General features: G+C 39.9%; 1 protein-coding gene across 20 annotated transcripts in view; it reads right to left on the bottom strand.

Moving 5' to 3' along the window:
- CHD8 (chromodomain helicase DNA binding protein 8) overlaps positions 1-12,439 on the bottom strand; it is a 71,974-nt gene that overhangs the window by 17,426 nt on the left and 42,109 nt on the right. For all 20 annotated transcript variants that reach the window (XM_019009486.3, XM_019009489.3, XM_004054889.4 and 17 more), the window contains 11 exons: positions 11,076-11,159; positions 8,023-8,160; positions 6,880-7,001; positions 6,488-6,731; positions 5,038-5,214; positions 3,906-4,049; positions 3,394-3,649; positions 1,639-1,849; positions 1,203-1,398; positions 522-689; positions 143-322 (listed from right to left, as the gene is read on the bottom strand). In XM_019009486.3, the coding sequence (XP_018865031.1) occupies positions 143-322; positions 522-689; positions 1,203-1,398; positions 1,639-1,849; positions 3,394-3,649; positions 3,906-4,049; positions 5,038-5,214; positions 6,488-6,731; positions 6,880-7,001; positions 8,023-8,160; positions 11,076-11,159 (1,920 nt within the window). The remainder of the gene's footprint in view (positions 1-142; positions 323-521; positions 690-1,202; positions 1,399-1,638; positions 1,850-3,393; positions 3,650-3,905; positions 4,050-5,037; positions 5,215-6,487; positions 6,732-6,879; positions 7,002-8,022; positions 8,161-11,075; positions 11,160-12,439) is intronic.

Below are 12,439 nucleotides of genomic sequence, written 5' to 3'. Positions count from 1 at the left end.
ACCTCAAGTGATCTGCCCGCCTCAGCCTCCCAAAGTGCTGGGAATATAGGCATGAGCCACCACCCCCAGCATAAAAACATAATTAAATCCTAGAGATTCTGGTCTCTGTGTTTTTCTAGCCTCTGGCATAGACAGAACATGCCTTAGCAAAGGTGGAACCTTTTCCTTCAGATTCAATGGTGATGGTTGTAGTTCGTCTTAACAAGATCTGGTCGATGTCCTCTTCACAAAACTTGGAGCCTTCATCATCTTCCTCCATGATGGCTGCATATGCTCCTTTTCTTAAAAGATCTTCAATCTCCTTCTTAGAGAACTGTTGGATCTGTAAAAACCAATAGAAAGATGAAAAGACTATCAAGAGAATAATATCTAACCATGCCATAATATTTTAGCTATTATATTTTAAGAAATAATAATAGAGAATCCAAACAAGGTAGTCAAATCCCTGTGTACAAATAGCTTTTGTTTCCCTCTATCACAATGATCTACTACAAACTTATCTATAAACTAAGAGGACTCACTCCAGTAATGTTGCCATCCCGACCACTCATGGATTGAAGCACAGCCTTATCCAATCCCAACTTGAGGCTGGCCTTATCAAACATCTCTCTCTCGTAGGAATTACGAGTGATGAGGCGGTACACCTTCACAGCTTTGCTCTGCCCAATTCGATGACATCGTGCCTGGGCCTGGTTTAAAATAAAAATGAAAGGAAAGGAGAAAGATATCATAAAATTAGCAAGGGAAAGGATACAAAATACCAATTTATGATTCTTTCACCTCTATAGAGCAGCCATGAGATCAACTCAAAACCAAGAGTCAATTTCAAGATGAAATTATCACCCCATCATGTAGACCAGGGGTCAGCAAACTAAAGTCTGTGTGGACATCTGTTTTTAAAAATAAAGTTCAATGGGGACACAGGTGGGACCACCCACTCATTTACATATTATCTATGGCTGTTTTTGCGCTACAGGACTTGGAGGTAAGCAGTTGCAACAAAGACTCGATGGCTCACAAAGCCTAAAACATTTACTGTCTTGTCGTTTACAGAAAACGTTTGCTGATTCCCTGACCTAACTGCCACCCTCAACTAAGGAAACAATTCCAAACTCTCTGAAAGGTCTTTCTAAAAGATCCTATTCTTGTTGAAAAATCTCCCAAGTTAGGTAGTTAGTCCCTAAGACAATGAATTCCTTTACCTGCAGGTCATTTTGTGGATTCCAGTCTGAATCAAAGATGATGCAGGTATCAGCAGCTGTAAGATTAATACCAAGTCCACCAGCCCGGGTACACAGTAAGAAGACAAAGCGGTCTGAGTCAGGCTTGCTGAAGCGGTCAATGGCAGCCTGTCGAAGGTTGCCTCTAACTCGCCCATCAATACGTTCATATAAGTACCTGTATGGGAATCGCAGAAAAAAAATGTAGGTGGCTAAGCAGAAGTGGAGACCAAAACAGCAGGCTAGGATCAATACCAGTACTCCCATATCAAAGCTGGTCAAAAACCCAAGTTGAGAGTGAGAATCTTAAAAACTTCTCTTATTGCAATTGGTGAACTCTAATTAAATCCAGGCCCTCCTACTTTTTGCTGCTTTATGAGGACAGAGTAACCACAGGCTAGGATGACTCTTTTCTTACCTCCTCTGGATTAAATAATCCTCTAGGATGTCTAGGCAGCGTACCATCTGAGAGAAGATCAGAACTTTATGGCCACCAGCTTTAAGCTTTGGAAGCAACTTGTCAATAAGAACCAGTTTGCCAGCTGAACGAACCATGGCCTGCAGGTGAAAGTCATGAGGTATAATATGGCAAGCTTCACGGAATTCTGTTAGGATTTTTTCTTCAGCACCTGCCAAAAGAAAAATCAAATTATGTTGAGATCCAGGGAACCATATTAAGGTTGTAGTCTATTTAACTAAGAAAGCAAAGGGAAAAAAATGTAATTTGACTTAAGACCAACATTTCTCACACACAGAATTTCAGCACAAAAAAGTCTTAAATCGGCTGGGTACGGTGGCTCATGCCTGTAATCCCAACACTTTGGGAGGCCGAGGCAGGTGGATCACTTGAGGTCAGGAGTTCGAGACCAGTCTGGCCAACATGGTGAAACCCCGTCTCTACTAACAATACAAAAATTAGCCAGGTGTGGTGGCGGAGGCCTGTAGTTCCAGCTACTCGGGAGGCTGAGGCAGGAGAATCGCTTGAATTCGGGAGGTGGTGGTTGCAGTGAGCTGAGATTGCGCCACTGCACTCCAGCCTGGGTGACAGAGCGAGACTCCACCTTAAAAAAAAAAAAAAATCAGCCGGGCTCAGTGGTTCACACCTGTAATCCCAGCACTTTGGGAGGCCGAAGCGGGCAGATCACCTGAGGTCAGAAGTTCAAGACCAGCCTGCCCCATGTGGCGAAACCCTGTCTCTACTAAAAATACAAAAAATTAGCTGGGTGTGGTAGCAGGCGCCTGTAATCCCAGCTACTTGGGAGGCTGAGGCAGGAGAATCGCTTGAACCTGGGAGGCAGAAGTTGCAGTGAGCTGAGATCGCACCACTGTACTCCAGCCTGGGCGACAAGAGTGAAACTCCATCTTAAAAAACAAACAAACAAAAAAAACTTAAATCATCCTCAGATGTGTCATACAAAATACACTAAGTAAGGCAGGCCTATGATAACTGGGTTAAAAAAAAGATGTAAATATGTGGACAAGGACTAAGATGGAACACACTATCAGCACCCAAAAGAGACAGAAACAGCAAAATGGAGTGTCGATGAGGACATTTATCCAAGGAACAGAGTAACCTAAGAGTGTTTTTTCTGAGACAGGGCTAGCTTCAAACTCATGGGCTCAACTGATCTTCCTGCCTCAGCCTCCTAAGTAGCTGGGACTACAGGTACATGCCACTGTGTGGCTAATCTGAGTTCTTATTCATGCAATTCTAAACAGCAAATCCTATTTAATCTTGGAGATTATGTAGGATCAAAGGGGTAGAAAGAACTACAGAAAAACATTCCAAATAAGAATTGTTTTTATTTGCTTTATTTGGAGACAGGGTCTCACTCTGTCACCCAGTCTGGAGTGCAGTGGTGTGATCTCAGCTCACTGCAACCTCTGCCTTCTGGGTTCAAGCAATCCTCCAAGCTCAGTCTCCAAAGTAGCTAGAACCACAGATGCCTGCCATCACACCTGGCTAATTTTTGTATTTTTTGTAGAGGTGGGATTTCATCATGTTGCCCAGGCTTAGAGTCTCTTTTTTAAAAGGAGAACCATTTCCCCTTCCTCAGTCCGCACCCCAAATTAGGTTGGATGATTCAGTGCATCCATTGTCCCCAAGGAGAATCATCCGGAAAGTAAACACAGGTACTACAGAAGTTCAGGTATATACCAAGCATTCCCTCACCATTGATGAGATATGGGTGGTTGCAGCACTTGCGCAACTCCATCATTGTGTTAAGTAGATTAGGCATGTTGGTGTGACCTGCCCCTTTGGAAAGGAAGGAGAAATTCTTCTCCAAAATAGCCCGATAGTATTTCTTCTGGATATTAGTCAGCTCTACTTCAATAATAGTTTCCTGTTTGGGTGCCAAGTTTTTTTCAACATCCTCTTTGAGTCTTCTCAGCATCATTGGCTTAAGAATGGCCTGTAGCTTTTGAACCTGTGGTCCATTACAGAGAGAAAAATAAATCAATAAGATGAGGGCAAACATTCTCACATTATGTAGAAACATGGAAAAATCAGAGCTTTCCACTATCTAAGAAATGTATACTTTGGATGATGCCACAAATGATGTAGGCACAAGGTTATAAGGAGTTCAGAAAGGCCCGTGAGATACCCATGACAACAGATGTCTGCCTTGTACAAACTTCACCTTCTTTGTCCTGAGTTAGTACCTCATCAGATAGATTTCCTACCTGTTCTTCTGTCTTGAGATCCCCAAAGTCCTTGAGAAACTCTGATTCTGAGGGAAATTGTGACGGTTCCAAGAAATGAAGCAAGCTAAACAGTTCTTCTACAGTATTTTGCAATGGTGTTCCTGTGAGTAGCACCTTGTGTTCCTAGAAATGGAGGAAACAAAAGAATAAAATTAAAAACATGAAGGACTTCTGGGGTTTCCTATCAAGTATATAATCTTTAACATATATAACCTTTAATTTCTTTATCTATAAAATGATGAGAATGGACCAGATCACTGGTCCATTAATTTTTCTTCCATTTGTCCCCTCTTTCGATAAACACAAAGCATTCAAGAAATCCCTCTGACACTAATGTATTGAAATAACATAAATATTATAAGCAAATTAAAAAACAGTAATTCTGATTATGTTTATTCCAATTACACATGTCTCTCCATATTCAACTCCCCACAGATATCCTAAAATCTGCTGTCCTCTATGGAATGTAACTGAGCTGGATTAAATATGGTCATTAATTTGCTGCTGTTCCTCCTAACAAGGTTCACCCCTAGGCTTGCCTTATTACTTGCAAGAACAAGAATGTAGCAGAAGTGACACTGTGTGAGTTTCAGAGCCTATCTCAAAGGTTACTGTTTCTACTTTTGCCCTCTTGGAATACTGCCGAGACTACCACACAAAGCAGCCCAATCTGGCCTATGGAGGATGAGAGGCCATGTGGAACCCAGGTGCTCCAGATAAAAACCAGCATCAACTGCCAGCTGCAGCAATACTGACTCCAGGCAAGATCATCATAAGAACCAACTAGCTGAACTCAGCCTAAGTGGTTGAGCTAGAAAATCATGAAAAATATAGTTGTTGTAGGACATTAAGTTTTGGAGTATTTTGTTATGCAGTAATAATAGGTAACCAATATAGTTTCCCACCTCCTCTTCTGGTTATCACTAAACTTCCCAATTCTAAAATATATGACTTTTACACGACTTTCAGGTTACCATTCCCATAGGTCATCCCCACTGTTCAATACCATGATTCAGACTTTTCTTCTCTGCTAAACTAGGGTTATTTTAATACCGCAAGGAATTACGGTTTATTCCAGGTGTTTCTGCTCACAAGTCAGTGTGGAACTCACCAGGTCCATGTGCTTGAGACTATCAAGCAGCTTGCAATTACGGTTTTTCAGTCGATGGGCTTCATCAATGATAACACAACGCCATTCAATTTCACGAAGCTCAGGACAATCTGACAAAATCATCTCAAAAGTGGTGATCAGAGCGTCAAACTTGTATGCGCCTGGGATGAGGCGTCCCTAAGCATGAAGGCAGTAAAGTCAGAAAAAAACAAAAATGTACCTAAATGAGGAGCTCTTCTGAATTACTTGTCTATATTAAGGCATGTTTAATAGGCAATACAAACTGCACCACCACCCACCTCCACCACTGTTTATCTTCCTGAAAAATAGTGCCATATCACTGAATGTAAGATACATTGCTTCCTCAACATATTCAGCTTCTTGGGAAAATGACAGACTCATTGAATGAGAGGCTAGACATTTTTTACTCTGCTGTATGCCTAGCTCATGTATCTCTGCCCTAGATCTTTTGTTGATTACCAATGAAATCCACAACTGCTGGACAATGCTGAACCATACAAGATAATAAAAATGAAAATAGCTAATACAGAACATAATATTGGCTGATGTCTAAAAATTGACAAAAGAATGAAATCATTTTAACAAAATTAAAAGCTGCAAAATATGATGAAAAGATTTGATTTGGTAGAAATAAAAAAAACTAATAGAGAAACAATAAAATTCATGTTAATACACGATGGATAATTCCAATTTTGTTTTCAAATTTACATGGAAAAAGGAACTGATCCTTTTTTTTCTGTTTTTGAGACACAGTCTCACTCTGTCACCCAGGATGGAGTGCAGTGTGACGATCTCAGCTCACTGCAGCCTTCGCCTCCTGGTTTCAAGTGATTCTCCTGCCTCAGCCTCCTGAATAGCTGGGATTACAGGTGCCCACCACCACACCTGGCTAATTTTTATATCTTTAGTAGAGATGGGGTTTCACCATGTTGGCCAGGCTGGTCTAGAACTCCCGGCCTCAGGTAATAAGCCCACCTCGGCCTCCCAAAGTGCTAGGATTACAGGCATGAGCCACCACGCCCGACCATTTAGAAAAAGAAACTCATCTTGATGAAAATTTCCGTAGACTAAAAAGAGGAAAAGAAATAAGCTGACCACCGCATGGATTAAGTGGCTAAAGGAATTTAATTTTTGTAAAATACTGTGATTAAAATTCATTGATGCTGACAAAATTCTACTTAAAATGTGTATGTTCATAAATAAAATCAGAACTTCTACCAGATCAAATGTCTACTAGGTAAAAAAAATAGCAAAGTCAAAAAAATGCCCTGCACACTGCTATACAAAAATGCCTTAAACCATAGGCATTTTTGCATAGGCATATTGAAGACTTTCAATAAAAGTCTTCTATTCATATATAGCCCTTAAAATACCAGGTACCTTGGCCGACTTTCTCTAACCCATAGTATTCCCAAGACATGCAACTCACCCGTGAATCTTTGCAGTACATTTCATACTGTTGAATCATCTGCCTGCTGGCCAGACTGCCATGGTACACAATAGTGTTCATTTCTGTCCATGTATTAAATTCTCGCTCCCAGTTAGTAATTGTGGACAGTGGGGCAATGACCAAGAAGGGACCATGGATGCCCACATTATATACTTCCTGCAAGAACGCAATGGACTGAATAGTTTTGCCCAATCCCATCTCATCAGCCAGGATGCAGTTCTGCCTGCAGATTCACCATGGGAAAAAAAAAATGTTAAAAGATACTATCTTTAAAAAAAATAGAGTATGTAGGAAGAAACTGTTTCAATAGAAAACAAATAAAAATAATCCCAGAACTAAGCTTACATCTTATGGCCCATTCTTTCCTTTACCTGTTATACCAATTAAAGAGCAGCCAATTGACCCCTTCCAACTGATATTCCCGTAGCTGGTTTCTGTTTTTATATTCATGTGATAGCTCCAATTTCTTCCAGGCACTTGCCTGCGGACGATTCTAAAAAACAAGACGTTTGAATAAATGGAGTGGAGACATTACCAAAAAGTAAGACTTACTAGGTAAGTTCTAATAGTTAAAATCAATTCAAAACAACATTGTTTGGATTAAAACATGTCGAATATATTGAAATTCATGAGTTCATAACGTTACTTTATGGGTCCATAATGATCACAAATGGCTGACAACATCACGAAACACAACCTGATGGAAGGACACACCACCATCTATGAAGCAGTTACTGGCTTCCCTCTCTCATCTGATCAAGCCTGTAGAACAGTGATGTCTAATAGAGCTTTCTACAACGTTAAAAATAAAAAAACAAACAAAAAAACATGGCTAGTGGCTACTGTATTAGACAGCACAGCTCTAAAATGTTTTATTGGACAGTGTAGCTCTAAACCTAAGCATTCATGTGAAATATAAGGGACAGAGAACATGTAAAAAAGTACCAAGGGTAATCAGCAAACTTCAGCCTATGGAAAATCCTACAAAACAAATCACCTGATTTCTTCATGAGAAAATTATAACGGAGGGAGAGGAGGAGATTAAGGGGGAGCTTAAAAGAAACTTGAGACATATTAACTGATAGCAATATATAGACCTTACTGAGAACCAAATTTAAATGATTTAACAAAAATTAGAAGACAATCAGGGAAATGTTTGCAATGATTGGTACCAATGACTTGATGATATTAAAGAATGATTAAATTTTTTAGGTGTAATAATGGTATTATTTCTTTTAGGCAAAAACACTGTAATATTTACAGATGAAATGAATCTGGGATTTGATTTAAAATAACCTGGGAAACAGGAATTAATGGGTAGGAAAATATATGACACAAGACTGGATATGTACTGATAATTGTTACGTGGGTGATGGGTACATTATACCATTTCTTCGATTTTTATATGTTTGAAATTTCCATAATAAAAAGCTAAAACAACAAAAAATTTCATAGGGGAAAACACTTAATCATTTCTTATGTAGGCCTTTATACTCTAATGCAAATGTACTTACCACCCTTTTGAGTTCTGGGTGCCTTGACTGAATCCGTTTAAATTCTCGAATCTTGCCCTCATCAACATCTTCTTTTAGCTCCCATGTGCTATCCTCATAGGGCAGAGAGCACCATTTCACCAGGTAGTAAATAACGGGCTAGGAGAGAAGAAACCAAAGCCTTAAGAAACTGATTCTGTGTTCTCTGCTCCGGTTAAAGAATAAAAATTTGATTGTAAAATCAGATCACAAAGTATCAGTACCTAGAAGCTGTTGAAAAAGTCAGGCCAAACACACCGACCAAAAGTTCACCTTCTGATGCACTATATGGCTTTGATCATTCTTCAAAGCAATTTATCAGAATCTGTTCTAAAAGGAAAATTTCTACCCACTAGTTTCTAGCACACTAAGCACTAAAACATGCTCGTCAACTAAACAGATGAAAAAAAAAGACTAATCTTTTCCTATACCATGTTGAAATTAAAAGATATGTTTCTGTGCCATACTATTCTCCTGGAGCCAAATTTGACACAGTGGCAGCTAGGCTACCTTTAGGATGAGGACTATCAGCTTATACTGGCTTCTGGGCCCCTAGAGCTCATTGCAGATGCTCCTCAAGAGCACTTACATGGTGATCAAGAAATGTCCTTGTGAGCCCCAGGAAGCTAGGAGCTAACAAGAGGTTACCACCAAAAAGAGGTACTAAGAGTAAAGAATGAAGAGAAAATGCTAAAAAGTTCAACTACAGTAAGTACTAGTTTATGTAGGTATTCCACTGAAAGTGAAGGGGCAGTGACCAATGGTAAATGGCTCCTATTTTCACTATTCAAGATGATCACTGCACTTACTGCATCTCCATTTTTGGCTTATGAAGTATATAAAGCAAGGATTAGATTGGGCCTAGTGTAATCAGCAAGAATCTCTAATTATCAATTCATAGAAAACTTAAAATAGCCAACAAAATATGTGAAAGTGCCTCAAGGTAGTCACAGATCTAGAATCTCTGGAATTGATCCAGCTGCTTGCTCTTTTACCTTTTTCTTTATCATAGTAACTCAGGTCACTCTCTATATAAAGCCATTTGTCCAGGTCACATATTTCCAGCATAATATCTATTTATTTCCACCATTAGGTAATATAAAATGGATGACAAACTTATTTTGCAGAGCGGGGGAAAATGGGTATATAGAATAGTATTAGCCAATACTGGGAGCATAAATTATAGTATTAGAGTATGAAAACATTATCATCTGTCATGTCATTTGCAAGACATTCCAAAGGGGCCTAACTAAAGGCCAATTGCTTTTAGAAGGGTAGGTATGATTAAAAGCATAAGACTGTCAAGGCTGGAAAGGCTGAGATCCTGAAAAACGATGAGAATTTAAGAGTAGCTAGCAACCTGCCCTAAAACCCGGCCCATTCTCCACTCAACTCACACAAACAAACACACAATATTACCACCCCAACTTCAAAAGCAGAATACATTATGTGAAGCACGCTTGTTAGGATTTAAAGACAATGAATTCTACCGCGTCCTGGATATCTAAGATTCTGAGGCTCTGAGTGAACCTGAAGACTTATAAAGTAGAATAAACTTCGGAATTTTATAGAGGAAAGAATTTAACTCAGAGGTCCTGTTAGAATGATGTATGGGAGGATCAAATCACATGAAAAAGCCCAGCTCACCCACTGAACATTAACATCTTAAAAAGGCTCTGCTGTTCTCTACTTGTCACTGTATAAAGTGTCAGATGTGATAAAAATTTTCTTTATGATCCTGCTAAGCTAAACCAAAAAGTGCTACTGGAAGGAAAAATATAAAGTGACAAATTCTAAGAAAATGATGGTTTATAGCCTAAAAAAAAATTAGAAGTGAATTTAAAAGAAAGCTGAATTCACTGGTGGCTAAGACCTAGATGACCATTTGAAAATGAAAAAGGTGCCAGGCGTAGGCGGCTCACACCCATAATCCCAGCACTTTGGGAGGCCGAGGCAGGGAGATCACTTGAGGTCAGGAGTTCGAGACTAGCCTAGCCAACATGGTGAAACCCTGTCTGTACTAGAAATTTAAAAACTAGCCGGGCATGATGGCACACGCTTGCAGTCCCAGCTATTCAGGAGGCTGAGGCATGAGAATTGCTTGAATCTGGGAGGCGGAGGTTGCAATGAGCCAAGATCACACCATTGCACCCCAACCTGGGTGACAGAGTGAAGATGGTCTCAAAAAAAAAACCAAAAAAAAAAAAAGAAAAAGAAAAAAGAGAAAAATAAACTAATTAAAATACAGATTCAAATGTAGATCTGCTTTTTTGTTTGTTTGTTTGTTTTAGACGGAGTCTCACTCTGTTGCCCAGGAATGGAGTGCAATGGCGTGATCTTGGCTCTCCACAACTTTTGCCTCCCGGGTTCAAGTGATTCTCCTGCCTCAGCCTCCAGAGTAGCTGGGACTATAGGCACGTGCCACCACACCCGGCTAATTTTTGTATTTTTAGTAGAGACGGGGTTTCACTATGTTGGCCAAGCTGGTCTCAAACTCCCAACCTTGTGATCTGCCCACCTCAGCCTCCCAAAGTGCTGGGATTACAGGTGTGGGCCACCGCGCCTGGCCAGCAGATCTGTAATGACAAATGAAGAGACATTTAACTAATCGTGAGTTCAGGAAGTAGCCCATTCTCAAGAACATGATTTGTAGAAAGCTAGGAGCGAGCCTGTAGAAGTATTTTCATATTCATAAATTTAGGAATTTGTGAAGTATCCCTTTCCCCTGCCCAACACCCCACCTCCAACTGTATGTCAAGAGTCTCCCATTTAAAATATGAGGAAAAATGAGACCAAGATGAATGACTTTTCAGTACTTAGCCTCTACATGTCTGACTTTACAGAAATCTTTCCTTTTAGCATCTCTCCCTACTCCCTTACCTCCCATTATCTTTCAAAGGATTCCACAGAAAAATTTAGAAATACCTTTTCAGTCCAAGGGATTTTGCATCCATACCCGAAAAATAAAGGACTGGCAAACCCACCAGCAGAAATCTAAGAGGATGTTCACGTTACTCCATGCCTCAACAACTCACCTCCCCATTGTCCTTGTCAATACTGTGAGACTCATCCAATATCCTATCCACCTCTACGTAGTCTGGATTAAAGGGCTCTTCATCCTAGATGAGTTAGGAAACCAAACAATAAGACCAAAAGATCACTGTCCAGTAAACCCACTCCTCTACCTCACCTTTAGCAGAGAATCCTACTTCAAAATTTTTAAAGAAATTAGAAGCTATCCGATGGGCGTTCTCCTTTTTCATAACATCAAATCCTATGAATTTACCAGGGTCTATACCTGACTTCTCACCTGCTACCAGTGAGTGTCTCTTTCTAACAGAGGTCCTTCTCTCCATATATGCTCTGCTGTTCATTGCTTCTTGTATTCTTAGGAATCCCTCTACCGAGTCATTGCCATAAATACACGTATATGTTCCACATTTCACATTTTAAAATAAGACCTCTTTTGATTCTACAACTCCCGCAACTATTTTTCTACTCTGCTTTATACCTAAACCTTTTTTTTTTTTTTTTTTGAGGTAGAGCCTTGCTCTGTCGTCCAGGATGGAGTGCAGTAGAGCGATCTTGGCTCACTGCAACCTCCACCTCCTACGCTCAAGTGATTCTCCTGCTTCAGCCTCCCGAGTAGCTGGGATTACAGGTGCCCGCCACTACGACCGGCTAATTTTTGTATTTTTAGTAGAGACGGGGTTTCACCGTGTTGGCCATGCTAGTCTCAAACTCCTGACTTCAAGTGATCTGCCTGCCTTGGCCTCCTGAAGCGCTGGGATTACAAGCATGAGCCACTGCGCCCGGCCCCATACCTAAACTTTTTCAAGGGTTTAAACACATGCTATTTCCATTCCTTCATCTCTTTCACTTGTCCATCCATTCCACTTTTTCTTCTACTTGCAACATACAACCAAAACTACTCTTATCAAGGATGAACGCCGCAAATATAACAGACATATTTCTTCACTCATCTTGCTCCAGTGTTTAGGGGTAAACCTGGATATTGGAAATTAAAGCTCCTTTATCCCTATTTCTAATCACACTGGATTAGAAATTTGAGAAAATAAATGTTCTCTCTTAATAATAGGTCTACAGAAACCATCAATAGCTAAAGAAAGACAATGAATGCCTCAAGTGGACCAGCAGTCAGTGTATCATCAGTTTTGAAAATACTTCATGTGCATTGAGGAAATCAATTTCAAAATACCCTATAACTAATAAATGAACCATATTTAAACCTAAGAAAACAATGCAAGGGCAGTTAAGTAAGGGAAGTCAATGACCAAAATTGAAAGTTTACACCCATATATAGAAACCAATTACAAGTATTTTGAAGAATCAGCCAAGGCTGACAACCCCAGTAATTTGTGCTTCTATGAAAGAAATG

This window comes from Gorilla gorilla, chromosome 15 (genome assembly GCF_029281585.2).
Source record: "Gorilla gorilla gorilla isolate KB3781 chromosome 15, NHGRI_mGorGor1-v2.1_pri, whole genome shotgun sequence".
Classification (NCBI taxonomy): Eukaryota; Metazoa; Chordata; class Mammalia; order Primates; family Hominidae; genus Gorilla; species Gorilla gorilla.
This window is presented reverse-complemented; position numbering and strand designations above follow the sequence as displayed.